The sequence below is a fragment of the Mustela nivalis genome (assembly GCF_964662115.1).
Source record: "Mustela nivalis genome assembly, chromosome: 16".
In the NCBI taxonomy this organism is placed as follows: Eukaryota; Metazoa; Chordata; class Mammalia; order Carnivora; family Mustelidae; genus Mustela; species Mustela nivalis.
The window spans coordinates 387054-401606 of record NC_139035.1 but is presented as its reverse complement, the minus strand read 5'-3'; the positions used below and the strand labels follow the sequence as shown (position 1 = coordinate 401606).

At 38.6% G+C, this 14553-nt stretch overlaps 1 protein-coding gene across 10 annotated transcripts in view; it reads right to left on the bottom strand.

Moving 5' to 3' along the window:
- DCAF6 (DDB1 and CUL4 associated factor 6) overlaps positions 1-14553 on the bottom strand; it is a 146451-nt gene that overhangs the window by 18944 nt on the left and 112954 nt on the right. For 5 of the 10 annotated variants that reach the window (XM_082702671.1, XM_082702670.1, XM_082702668.1 and 2 more), the window contains 3 exons: positions 14440-14526; positions 13916-14243; positions 8862-8903 (listed from right to left, as the gene is read on the bottom strand). In XM_082702671.1, coding sequence (XP_082558797.1) covers positions 8862-8903; positions 13916-14243; positions 14440-14526 — 457 coding nt within the window. The remainder of the gene's footprint in view (positions 1-8861; positions 8904-13915; positions 14244-14439; positions 14527-14553) is intronic. The other 5 variants (XM_082702672.1, XM_082702673.1, XM_082702676.1 and 2 more) reach the window with 1 other exon arrangement.

The following is a 14553-nucleotide window of genomic DNA, read 5'->3' as shown; positions in this document are numbered from 1 at the left end:
AGCACAATGGAAATCCCAGAAGGGGTGAAAAGGAAAGGGAAGGGGGAGAGGGGATGGAAGGAAAAGGAAAAGAAAAAGAAAAGAAAATTTTGAAATAATAATGACTAAGAATTTTCCCAAATTAATGTCAGACAATAGACCCAGGAAGCCTAGAGGGCACCAAGCAGGATAAATACCAAAAAACCCCAACCCAAACCAAATCAATACAAAAATCCTACAACCTAGGAATATCATTTTAAAAATAGCGAAAATCGAGGATCAATAAAATCCTGAAAGAAGCCAGAGGAAAACAAACTTCTTACCTAGAGAGGAACAAAGACAAGAATGACATCCAACTTCTCCTCAGAAACTATGAAGCAAGAAGAGAATGCAATGAAATACTTACAACACTGAAAGAAGAAAAAGTCACCAACCCAGAATTCTGTACCCTGCACAATTATCCTCTTCAGTGACTGAGAAATAACTTTCTCAAAGAGCAAAGGGATTTGTTGCTGATAGAACTGCCTTTTAGTTCTATGTTAAAAGAAGCTCTTTATAGAGAAGAAAAAAATTATGAATCAGAGACATGGATCTACATAAACAAAGGAAGAACATCAAAGGAATAAGTGAAGACAAAGAAAAACTTCCATTTTCCTTAGTCTTAGTTTATCTATTATCTATATACATAAAACTATAGGTAAGAGTTGTTCAAAATAATAACAGCAATAACGTATTTCACCATCATGTGTGCTTATGCATGTGTTTTATGTGTGCGTATACGCACGCACGCTTATGTTAAAGTGAAATGATGGCAGCAATGACACAAGGGCCGGGAAGAAGGAATTAGGGTTTTGTTATCGTGGTATCACACTACCTGGGAAGTGGTACAGTATTATCCGAGAGTGCACTGCATTAGTTATAAAAGTACATTGTAAACTATAGGGCAACCACTAAAAAAGTTTAAAAAGAAGTATAGCTGATGAGCTAAGAAAGGAGAAAAACACGGAATCATATAAAATGCTGAATTCAAACCACAAAAGGCAGAAAAAGAAGGAAAAGACAAAAATAGGGACAAAGAGGGGCGCCTGGGTGGCTCAGTGGGTTAAAGCTTCTGTCATCGGCTCGGGCCGTGATCCCAGGGTTCTGGAATTGAGTCCCGCGTCAGGCTCTCTGCTCAGCAGGAGCCTGCTTCCCCCTCTCTCTGCATCTCTGCCTACTTGTGATCTCTGTCTGTCAAATAAATATAATTTTTTTAAAAAGGGGACAAAGAACAAAGAACAGTAAAGAATATGATGGACTTTAATCCAATTCTATCAATAATGTTTTGCATGTTAGTGCTCTAAATACACCAATTCGAAGACAGATTATCATGGTGGATCAAAAAATACGACCCAACTATCGGCAGTCTATAAGAAATCCACTTGAAAGTAAAGACTCATACCGAGTAAAAGTGAATGTACGGAGAAAAGAAAAGCATACCATGCTAACACTAAACAAAAGAAAGTAAGAATAACTATGTTTCTTTCAGACACAGCAGACTTCAAAGTAAGCAAAGTTATCAAAGCTAAAGAAGAGCATGACACAATGTCAAAGGAGTCAGTTTCCCCCGAACGATCATTAAAGCGTATGTGCGATCATTAAAGCGTATGTGCCGTTCCAGAGAGGGTCGAAGCACACGGGGCAGCAACTGAGAGAGAAGCAAGGAGCAACAGACGAATGCCCTGTTCTAGCTGGAGACTTCAACAGATCCAGGAGGCAGACACTGAGGACAGGGCCGAACTCAACGCCACCACTGACCAACTGGGTACGACAGACACGGCCTGCTTACTTCAACCAGCAGCAGAACACACATTCTCAAGCCGAAAGTTCACCAAAACAGATGACATTCTGGATCATAAGACACACCTGAAAGGCTGTTTTTTTTATTTTTTATTTTTTTTTTGGTTTTATTAATTGAGACACCAGGCTGAGCAAGGAGCCTGATGCGGGACTCGATCCCAGGATCCTGGGATCATGATCTGAGGCAAAGGCGGACGCATAACCGATGGAGCCACCCAGACGTCCCAAAAGACTGTTTAATAGTAGGACATTTCCAAGTGTTATCTACTGCATTAGCAGGTTAATGGAGAAAAAATATATGAGAACTCAAGAGATGAAGAAAATGTACCCAATTCAATCAATACTCATTCATGATAAAACTGTTAGTAAAGTAGGGCAGCAGGGAATCCCCTAATCTGACAGGAGGTATCTACAAAAACCCTAAAAAACAAACCTAAATAAACTCATGTAGACATTCTTTTCAAAATCAGAAGGTGTGACTTTTACTACTAAGTAAATGTGACTCATTAACCAATACACAGTAAGAGTGCAAAAGGAGGAAAGAAAACTCCTATTTGCAATGATATGACTGTCTATTAAAAAAAAGGAATTTCCATGGCAATTAATAGATGTAACAGAAAAATTATTGGATGGATATAAGATCATTATTATATAAGCCAAATGAAATTCCAAACACCAGCAACAAACTATTAAGACAGCATAAGTTTAAAAACAAAATGCATTTACAACAGCAATGAAGATGAAAGGGTCTATTAAATAAATATATTCCTGTTCGTAGGAAATTATAACATGTTAATAAAAGACATTTTTTAAGAGAGCTGAATAAATGTACATGTAATTTAATATTGTGAGGATAACCAATTCTTCAAATTTTTTACAGGTTTATTACAACTATAATCATATTCTGATGACTTGTATACGGAACTTAAAATGTTGATCACAAAACAGACCAAAGGACAAAGAAGAGCAAGTCCCTTCTAAAGAAAAATAAAGAGAAGAGATTTGAAGAGATTTAGAAGATATTAAGATTATAAAGCTAGAGTAATTTTAAGAGTATGGTACTGAAGGAGAGGCAAACAGTTGTCCAGTGGAATGAAACAGAAAGCCTAGAAACAGACCTGTGTTTATATGGACACTGTAATGTGATGGGTAGCACAGCTGCTCTCTGGGGAAATTCAACATTTAATAAACGAACAGAGAAAACAAGGCTATCTACACGGCAAACATATACATCATGAATAAGAAATCAATTCCAGATGGATTAATATTTTAATCAAAAGATGACTTCAAAAGAACACTTCCCATTTTTGGAATTCCAGAAGTAAGGATTTCTTAAATAAAAGGAAGCGATATGCATTAAAGAATGATAAAATTCAACTACATTAAAATTAAGAATCCTCAAAATACAGCTTAAAAAAATAAATCACAAACCAGAAAAAATATTTGCACTTGTAAATGACACAAATTAGTATAAAAAGTACATTAAGAATTCCTTAAAAAAAAAAATTTAACATGGAAGAGAAAAACAACTCAATTAAAACAACCCAGTAGAAAACCAGATATGGCCAAAAAACAAATGAGAGATGCATAATCTCATTTTGTAAGTACAGAAATGAAAATCAAAACCATGAGATGCCACTGTACACTGAACCAATTAGTAAAATCAAAAAAGTGACAAAACCAAGTTGTGGATCAATGTGATTACTTAGTGACTGTACAAATTAGTTTACACTCGCACTTTGGAAAACAATTGGAGATTATCTTGTAAAATTCAACACTCTGTTCTCAGGTATGTACTCCAGAAAAGCCCAAGGAGACATGTTTCAGAATGTTCAAACCAGTACTGTTAGTAAGAGCAGAAACTGAACACTTAAATGCCCACTAACAGGGAAAGGCAGACATGATGGAACAGTCGTGCAGTAGATTGTTATAGAGCAAAAAACCGACTGAGCGTCAGGGACGTAACAACATGGATGAATCGTAACGTGATGTTGACTGAGAAAGAAACAGCAAGTCCTAATATCACATTCGGACAATATCCTTTTTTTTCAAGTCTAAAAGTGGGCAAACAAATTAAATGATGTATTACTTTGGCATTTATATTTGTGGTAACTTTTTGTTTCCAGCAAGGCCCGATAAACGGAACGATCAGAAGAGTGGTCGGCCCTGGAAAGGTGGGTGAGGGACAGAACAGAGAGATCTAAGCTGCTGGCAGTCTTCCAGTTTGGGGTTAGGTGGTGGGTTTATGGATATTTATTTATTATAATAATGAATGAATAAAGAAATAACAAATAAAGAAATGAATAAAGATAAATGGAAAAAAAGGGAACCAAACATGAATCAACAATGATAGTGTCATAAACCAAGAATTAAAAAAATAGAATTCTCCCCTCTTTAGACTAAGGGCCCTAATGATGCCAGTGCCTGTGAAAAACTCTATTGCTGCAATTACTGTATTAAAATTACTTAGATGTGTCTATGAATCCCACTGAACCAAGAGTTATTATCCTTGAATCTCCAGCTTCTACCAGTGTTTGGTTCATATAGGTTTACTGAATGGATAAAATAATGAATACGAAACTGATTCATCCAGAAATGTCAAAGGAAAAACAAAAATATCTCAAGGTATCAGCTATTTATTTGGCAGACAGCATTTACTAGGAAAAAGCCTAGAATGAATCTAGCGTATGACTGACCTAAGAAAACAAGAACCTAGATTCCTGACTTTACATTTTGATCCTTTCCTCTTCCCTGAGTCTTTTTATTTTATTTTTAATACTGCATATTCTAAAAATTCTGTTTCTAAATGGTCAGCAGAATTTAAGATAATTCCAAGCTCAAATTAGGAATTTATTTTAAAAAATAAATAAATAAATTGGCACATTTAGTAGTCAGAGGACCAGGCTAAGATATAAGAAGAAATTAAACAGCACTAAAAATATAAAATATGAATTATTTTGCCGCTTTTTTTCAATATGGTAAACCCTTCTATAAAACACCATTACAGGGGCACCTGGGTAGCGGAGTTGGGTAAGTGTCCACCTCCTACTCTCTGCTCAGGTCTTGATCTCACGATCCTGAGATCGAAGCCCACACTGGGCTCCACACTGTGCAGGGAGCCTACCTAAATCTAAAACCAAACCCCACCCCCACCCCAATTATATATAGGTAGAGTGGTACAAATTAACTGATATTATTGGTGTTATTAAAACACTTTGTGGGGGAAGAAGAAATTTTAGGGTAGAAAAATGGTTTAATCAAAGACTGGGAAGTAACTGATTTATTTAACCTGGAATAAGTGACTTAAGGAGTAATTCAGTTAGCCAAAGGAGATTAATATAAAAGGATACTGTACTAAGGACGGAACATAGGACAGGACTAGAATGACAGCAGGTGAATTCAGAGCTAACCTATAGTTAGAAATTCTTTACTGTGCAGGTGTGAAAGTCTTCTAGTCTAGGCAGCTAGCAAACCTGACACAATTTAGAATGTAAACTGGAAGAGCACTTTCCAAACCGAGATTTTTGTAGGTGTTCCACAAAACGGGTTTGCAAAATGTGGAAAGAAATGACTTAAGCAAAGCTCATCGGTTTTCTGGTTGCATGTTTTCTGAGAGGCTTTATTATGCTCGTTTTGTGAATCTCCAGAAGAGGTTTGCAGGATTTCCCAGATTGTGGGACAGCACTGCAAAGTATCAGAGCACTCAGGGCAAAACAAGAAAACAGCACATGCTGCCAAGAGGTTTCTGGAGGCTCCTAGTCCCCAACATCAAGGAGCCGGAAGCACTCTCATCCTGCAGGAGATCCTACTGTTCTGAGACGGCTCACAGTTTTCCTTGCAAGAACCGCAAAGCCACTGGGGAGAGAGCGGCCCAGCCCGCCCTCAGTCCCAGGCTACTGAGCCTGGGAAGTGGACAGAGAGCTCATGGCACTTTCTTTGTGGCAAATGAAACCTTGACCACTCTGGGGGCAGAAAGAAAGACATGGACATGGGCTCTGTGTGTGTAGAGGTGGGGGATATACTTTTCCCTCAAAATGTATTAGTAAAGCTAAGGGACGGCTGGCCTGATGCTATCTTTAGAAGGCCCTCCTTCTAAGGCTGGCCCTTGGCTGGCATCTGGGAACTCCACTTGTGGAATGTTCCCTACATTTCTCCGCCTGTCCAGGACACTGAATGCTGATGCACCTGCTTGCCCAGACCATCTGTAATAAACAATGTGAACACCTACTTTCCTTCTGGATCTGGAATTTAGGTAGTTGTAGCTGGATGTAGAGGGTGTCTACACAACTGGCCCCTAATAAAAACGCTGGATTTTGACTCTTAAGCTTCTCTGGGTAGAAACACGACACACACACACACACACACACACACACACACACACACACAAGAAACACGACACAAGCATGACTGCATTTTACTGCTGAAGGAAGGAGTCACGGCCCACGGTGGGAGGAAGCACGCTCGATGCTTATGTTCACATTCTTCCAGACTCTGTCCGACGTGTCTATTCCTTTGTCATAATCATAAGTGAATCTCAGTTCTGTGTGTCTTTTTTAGGGAGCTGTCAAATATGTGGGAATGTTGGGGCGCCTCTGAAACAATACAGTTGATGTTTGAACAACGTGGGAATTAGGGACACGGACCCCTCCACATTCCCATGCAGTTGAAAATCTGCATTAAAGCTTTTAACTCTCCAAAAACTTACTAATAGCTTACCACTGACCACCAGCCTTACTGATAGCATAAATAGGCAAGTAACACATATTTTGTATGTTGTATGTATTTCATACTGTCTACTTACAATAAAGTATTAAGCTAGAGAAAAGAAAACGTTATTAAGAAAAAAGGTGGGGGGGTGGGTGGCTCAGTGGGTTAAGCCTCTGCCTTCAACTCAGGTCATGGTCTCAGAGTCCTGGGATTGAGCCCAACTCATTGAGCTCCCTGCTTGAGGGGGCGTCTGCCTCTCTCTCCCTTTCCCTCTGCTTGTGCTTGAGCTTTCTCTCTCACTCTCAAATAAAAATCTTTTAAGAAATAAAAAAAGAAAGAAAGAAAGAAAGAAAATCCTAAGAGAAAGTTTAAGGTACTGTAAATTCATAGTCTTGTACTTATAAGAAAATCTGCATGTAAATGAATCTACACAGTTCAAACTCATGTTCAAGGGTCAACCATAATTCATAGCTTTTCATTATGTTTCAGATTATGAAATCAAAGGAAGAAAAGAGTAAGCCAGATCACGTACGGAACAGATAAAAACTCAGTTACTGGAGTCAGAGATGAAAGGACGTCTTCTTTGCCAACTCCTACTTCCATACGCTTGTACGCATTATCAGGCTGGACTCAGAGGTGCCTCCATCCTCAGTTAGGGCCACAGGGACATACGCACACACCGTGAGGTTGCAGGCAGCTCACCAGAGGTGCGTAAGGGCACACAGAAGAAACATGGAGTCCCACTTGGGGCTATGAAATGTCTGGTCCAAGAAAAGCTGTAAAAAGCAGCAGCTTAAGATGAATGTTGCGATGAGGTGGTCAACAGGATGGTGAGGGGGTAAGAGTGCGCAGAGTGCGCAGAGCAACGGAGGCATGAAGTGTATTCAGAGATGCTCCAAACAGGTCTGCTGTCAAGAGGTTCAGCAATTGCCGGCAGCAGCCCAACAGAGCACGGCCTAGGCACCAAGCAAAGGAGCTGGAGTTTTTCTGTCCTGGGCACTGGGGACCCCTGCAAGTGGCTGTGGTGAGAAGAGACTGGCGGCAGTGGGACCGTCTGAGCAGGAGACCAGGTGGGAGGAAATGAGGTAACAGCAGCTGAGTGGAGAAGGGATGACCGCCATTCTACTCACTCCGGAAAGAAAGAGACTGAATCCAGCACGCATCACTCAGACTCGGGCCGGTTACAGGAAGAGTCACAGAACGCTGCAGGACAGTCCCTGGTGGAGACTGGCAATGTGCGCAGTAAAGAGAACACCGTGTACTAATTCTGTGTTTCTAATTTTATGTTTTTAATTTTATCTTACACAGAACGCTACATTCCTTGAGTGTCCCCAATTGCTAAAAGGGGAGGCAGGCTACACGCGTGCTTGGTGTCAGGAAACAGCTACCTTTGCTAAGAAATTGCCCCAGACGACGTCCATGTAGGAAAGAAGGGAGTGAGGTAAGGAAGGGGTCTGATCTCGTTAGCGCCGAGGGAAGGGAAGCATCACATCTCCTGCTCTATCGCAGCTACCAGTTACAGTTACGAAAGGAGAAACTGGCTCTGAGTACTTGGGATAAAATGTATAAATCACAAAGTCAAAAAGCCCTGAAACAAATCCCATTTTGTTTTATAATCCCCTTTGTTTTAGAAAGTAATGAATGGAAAAGAACAGACACGTGTCACTGGAATTAGGGACAAGATTGATTTTGTCAGTAAAACAGGTTTGGGGTATGAATAATGGGACTGAAGTTCACTTTAAAGTTGTATTTTAAAAACATACCCCACTGTTCGTCTTCAAGTTACAAAAATGTCTGAGAGTTATAGATCATCTTGATGTGTGACATTAAATTATTAAACTATTTATAAGGAAATAACTTTCTTTAAAAAATCAGAATTTTATGCACAGAATTAGACTCAAGTCAATTTTTACATCTTGATCTCAAAGAAAAGGACTATACTTGAGTAATAACAAAATGTTGCTATTGCTAATTGGTAGCCCAGTCAAGTTTTAAAAAAAGTAAGTTATATTCTTCAACAAGATATTCAAAATGGAGTAACCAGTAATTTAAAGTCCATCACTTCAGGTTACAGTTACTTTAGCATCTGACACACTGGAAGGGAACATCCGTCACATCTGCACACAGAAACTTTCTTTTCATTCTACTCCCATGCAGTGCATGCAGCTAAACACAGTTTGTGAAAAGCAACCTGCTGTGCAGTGCTTAGCACCTGGAGCTCAGTAAGCACAAGATGGATTAACTGTTAGTAAGAAAGGCGGTTAGCTGTGGAAAAGAGGACCTGGCAAATTCATCATGAAGAAAAAATAAAATAACGAAGGAACATACTGAATTACCTCATTATTCTATCACCTACTGTTGTTCCTCTGATATTAAATCTAGTGAAGGGAACACAATAACTAAAGTCACTCACAAAGACTTCAAAGAACCAAACACTGAGAGCATTAAGGTCACCACTTTCATCATTAATCAGCGAAATCTAAGAAAACGTCTGCTTCCCTTTGTGATTTAAGGTCTAATGTGAGACTGTGTCATTCACCTAAATGTGTCTGAGGAAATTAACGGAACAGAAACGCACTGAAGGAAGACGTTGCACTTAACACCTTTTATCTTTAAACAGATGAGAAAGGGAGCAGTGACAGCAGGGAACTGCACTGACTCACCCCGCATTTTGCCCCCCAGGGCTGTGCTGCTCTTTCAGGAAAGGGTAATTAAGCCCTGCACTGACTCACCTGTCCTAACCACAGACCACAGAGCGGGCGAGCGAAGAGTAACCGGGCCTTTACCTCTCTAGGAGTTCAGTTCTTTCTCCACCGTTACTTTTTTTTCTCTCTGCAATTTTCTTCAGTGAAGAATACACTGGAATCATTAGAAATACTGGGAGTGATTGCAGGATGACTAAAGAGATGGTGGCAAATTTAGAACACAGGAAGGATTCTGACTTTACAAATAAAGGCTGTGTTCCAGAGTCCAGAGTAGGTAAATGGAACCACATTTCTATGCGTGTAAAAAATACTATTTAGAAAAGTGGCTAACCGGTAATACCTTTAAGATTTATGGAAAAAATCTTTAGAGCATCTTGGCTGAGTCCATAACTAAAAACTTTCAAGGCTATGTGAGAACTTCAGGACACTCACTTAGATGCTTCTCACGGAGCAAAAACCCTCTTGGGTTTGGCAAAAGAAAGAGCGACCAGCCAAGCCATCCATCACACCATGAACCGTAAGACTGATCTGGCCCTGTGCAAACAGTTTATGTGAAGACCATATAAACCGAAAACCTGACCATGTTCCTTTCATGCCAAAGGCACACATTTATATTTCTAAATCCAGTATATAAAATCACCAAAGGATACACACACAACTTTTATTGTTTTTTTTAATACCATGATTGGAAAGTATGTGTTTGATTAATTCTTTCTTTCTTCAATTTAGTTTCCATTTAATGTTCTATGCTCTTGCCCTAGACAAAGTTAAAGGGGATCAAGTATGTGGTGATTTAGAGAAGGACTTCATCATTTTAAACTCTGGGTATCTACCAGTAGATGCGTTTTACCACAGACTACAGTTGTGCTTCTTTCAAGACTGATTTGCTATAGAATAGGAATCAGCAAACTATGGCCCTTGGGATAAATCTGGCCAGTTGCCTGGTTTTGTAACAGCCTGTTGGCAAAGAATAATTTCCAGGTTTGTAAACAGCTACATTCGTAAATAGTTACATTTGCACTTTAAACAGTTACATAGGTACCTCCAGAAGAACCTCTTGGCCAGCAAAGCTAAAATATCTACTCTCTGGCTTTTTAGGAAAAAGTCGGCTGACCTTTGCTCTAGAGAGTCCCAGCTGAATTTGTACCGAGACTAGCTATCGTTAATGAGAAGAGCATTCCATTTTAAAACATTTATTTTAGTTGTTAAGACCTTTATTTTCTAAGACATTTCTTTCTCATGCTTGATCTCAGCCCCAAAGTGAAAACACAAGTCCTATTTACCTAACCAGATTAAAAATGCAAATCTTTATAAAGAAATCATTACTTTCCATTGCAAAGAACTATTTTTGATATCTTTATTAAATGTATATCAATAATGGTTTAGTTATAAATTTTTTAGCTTTCATTTCAAAAATTAAAATTGGGACCAAAAAATTATGAGATCCACTACATAATTCTTTATATACATTAAAGTAGAGATCTAAGTATATACTTTCACCATTTTTAATTTTAGGGCCATTTCTTTACTCCAAACAAACTGATCTCAACTGGGCTTCTCAAGAGGCAGCAACAACGGAACTTTAAGACATGCATCTTCTTAGCTGGGCACTTCACTGAAGTATGAAATGTGTTCTTAGATATGAAGTACCGAATTGTGTGATTTTTACAAGGCTTTGAAAACTTTTGTCCCTTTGGAAACAGAAATTCTCAGATGTCCCATACCTACTTATAAGCTGGTAAGTTATTCTTTTCATGTTCTAAAGAAGCAAAATATCTTAAAACTTAATCTCTTAAGAATAAAGTCAACACACCCATTCTCCAAATAGAGAAGAGAAATGGGCAATTTTCTCAAGGAAGACGGATCCTTAGAAAGGTGCAGAGATGTTAAAAATATACCTTATCTAGGTAGTTCAAGATTTAATCAAGATAGTGTTAAGGAAGCAAGAACAATACAAATTATTTAGAAAAAAATCAGAAGGAAGATTTTTCACCAAAACTGTTAGAAAATAATGCAAATTTCAAAGAAAAATTGACAGAGTTGTGAAAGTCACTATAAATCTTTACCATCACCTTGGTCTGTACATTTTTGTATATCTGTAACATTGTATTTCATTTATTTATTAAAACTGTTTCTCCCCATTCTTATAAATGGCTTATGAATTTGTCCTCGCTTCTTCAACAAGTTTCTTAAATGTTAAGAATTTTCTTCTTCTTCTTCTTCAGTAAGTTCACTACTATGTTGTACAGAATAAAAAAAAATAATATATGGGACAAACTAAGGCTATATTCCTGAACTGAATATACAGAATACTAAAGAATATGTAATAATAATTTTTAAAAATCAGGGAAACCTATGTAGACTTAGACGAGGTTTCAGATCTGGATCTAACCTTGAGAGTATGAACTCGAGTGTACATGCATGGTGTGAGTGAGGTCAGCTCTAGGCCACTGTCCCTGAGTCCCTTGCCTCTAAAAGATTCTGCTGGTCTAGTTCAGCACCTGGGTCTCTTTGAACAATGAGACTATCAGTGCCAACTTTGTGGTAGATCCAAACCCTAGGCGAATTCCTAAAACATAAATCATTTAATATGAAAATGAAAAATAAATGATAAAGCTCAATAGTAAGGTATTATAGTTTCTGGTAATATCTCCAAACTAAGGATAATATACTCCAAGAAGTTTTAGGTTCTCTAGGACCCACTCTCCCCACCAAATCCTCCCTTCTCACTGACGTTATATTACTGTGTTTAAAAAACCAGCCAACCAACAAAAAACCTTGTTAGGTCTAGAATATACAAAAACTCTGCTTAGCACCTCTGTTTCCTCAGCTATAAAGTAGGCTTGGTATAAAAGTGTCATCATTAGCTTGGATAAAGGGTGCTGAATAATTGTGATCTTTTTGCAAGTATCTAATATCTATTAAAATATATATAATGTCTTATTTAAACAAACAAACCTGGTAAGTGATATATATGGTCCACTTTACTAGAAAGCATATACTTATGTTTTATTTTCAATTATGACCTTAGCATCACTTTTAAGCTACCTAAGTACAGAAAAAAGCAAGGACGTATGTTCACTTTTATAAAGAGAAGGCCATACATGTGTAAGCCTCAAATAATTACAGACGCTGACTTTCCATCCTGGGTTTTAGAAACCATCAATTTGATTTTCAAATTGTGCTGTGGTTGCTAACCTTATCTGTACAAATTAAGGGGTGATGGTATCCCTCTGGGTCTGGAAAGAAATGAAACAAAGTCTTCCTTGTCTGAAACAGAGACTAAGAATGCCGAAGACTAATGTGTGGCAGGTAAAGAGAAGACGTTTGGTCAATCTCGAAGTACAAAAATTGGGAGGGATTACTTCCTCTACTTTTAAAAACAATGCCATTGCCAAATAAACATTCGGACTAACCCTACCTAATGGAGACTCCCAACTAAGGACACGGGAGTAAGTATCAGTAGAGGGGTAATCCTTTCCTAGCTACAAAAGGCAGTTTCGCTGAACTGCAAGCAATACTATTTGGGATTTTCGCTGTCCTTTGTCCGTCTCTGTCCCCAAAGCCACTCTCCTTTTAACTGGTTTTTAAGTCTGAGAAGCCACACAGACATCCTGGGTGCTTAACACAGCTATCAGTTAGTTAGTTAGTTAGTGCGTTCAAGGTGGACAAGTCCTGGGACTGAATGATTAATGGATTTTTAAAAATTCTTTTAACAATTCTAGATAGTCATAGCTTCATTTTATAGAAAAGGAACCTGAACCATACAAAAACATTACGTAATTTAAATGAGGAACTACAACTAAGCAGTAAAAACAGGATTCAAACCACGTAATAATGTTCTTGATCATTAGTTTACTACTGAAGAATGGCAGTGCTGTATTATCTATGATATCTTTCACTTGACCGAAATGTCAGAATATTTTATAAATGGTAGTATATTCAGCAAAGAAATATGTGAAATGGTTCTTCACAACTGTGTAAGCTAGGAACTTAAAGATAAAATTTTGTTCTCTGGAAAAGGGCAGAGCTTATAATGAGGTCCGATAGCATTATCTGCAGAAACAGCTTTTGAAAAGTATGGAACACAATATGCTTTGAAAGTTTTATTTTATCTTCTAAAAAACAAGATATATTCGTATGATCACACAAAGTAAAAAATGAGAAAAGTATATAAACATGTGAGAAATTCTATATATTTGGTATAATTTTTCATTTCCTGAACTGAGTTGTTTAGTAGAAATCTCAGAAAAACATAAGGTTCTCAAAGAGAACTACTATTACACCACCTTAACCCAGCGTCAGTAGAAAAGCAGAACATCAAAAAACCTGAACATGAAACAAAACAAAACCGATAAAGGGCAGGATGACTACCGGGCAGTCTGATGGCTAAATATAACCCCGCCTTCACACACAGCCTGTTGGTCGTTCTCCACATTCCTTTCTCTTGATCTGGAAGTAGGGGAGCGAGTCTCCAGTGTTGGAGATACAGAGCAACGAGACTTTCTATTCCCCTCCTAATGCAGTCTGCTCGAAGAATGTAACACATACGATCACTTACAGTTTAACAAACTCTACACCCTTAGAAAAGCAACCGTAAAAAATGGAGCGATTCTTTTATTTGACTTCAAACAGTCCTGTGAATTGTATTTTTTATAGTTCATTTTAACTAAAAATGTACCAACCTGTCACCAGGTCCGGCTCGATACCTTGCACCTGGGATCAGGACTGGGTCGTCATCACTGTCATCTGTGTCCGGGAGAGCAGAGTCCCTGGCTAATGTCTCCTCAGGAGCCGAAGGCCCGATGGCTTCTGTTTGTGACTGAGGCTCAGGACTGGTGGGGTTTCGACTGGTAGCACCTTCAGTGCTAGTCTGCTCTGGAGTTCCTGGTTCTTTGTCTTGTTCAGACAAAGTAGGTTCTTCTGGAACCCCACAGGAACTATCAAGATTGAAGTCATTTCTTTCTCCTGAGCTGGAATCCAAGGGCTCAGATGTGAGTGTATCTGACTGTGCTGTCGGAAAATAAAGTAGAAAATGCTGGTCATGTCGGCAACACTGTTTAATCAAACTGGACGCTCTCCCTATAGGAAGAGAATTCCATAACACATCCATTTGGAAATGGCCTCTAACTCGGGAGAGAGTAACATAAATTACAGCTTCTTGTTTTCCAACATGGAGCAACTATCTAAAGAGAACAAGACAACTCACCTGTGTCTACACGGTTCTCAACTGTGCTTTCTGCAGAGGTACCTTCCTGACATGAGGTCACATCCTCTGATGGTTCTTCAAGAACTTCTGGGAAATAAATAAGCCAAATTATCA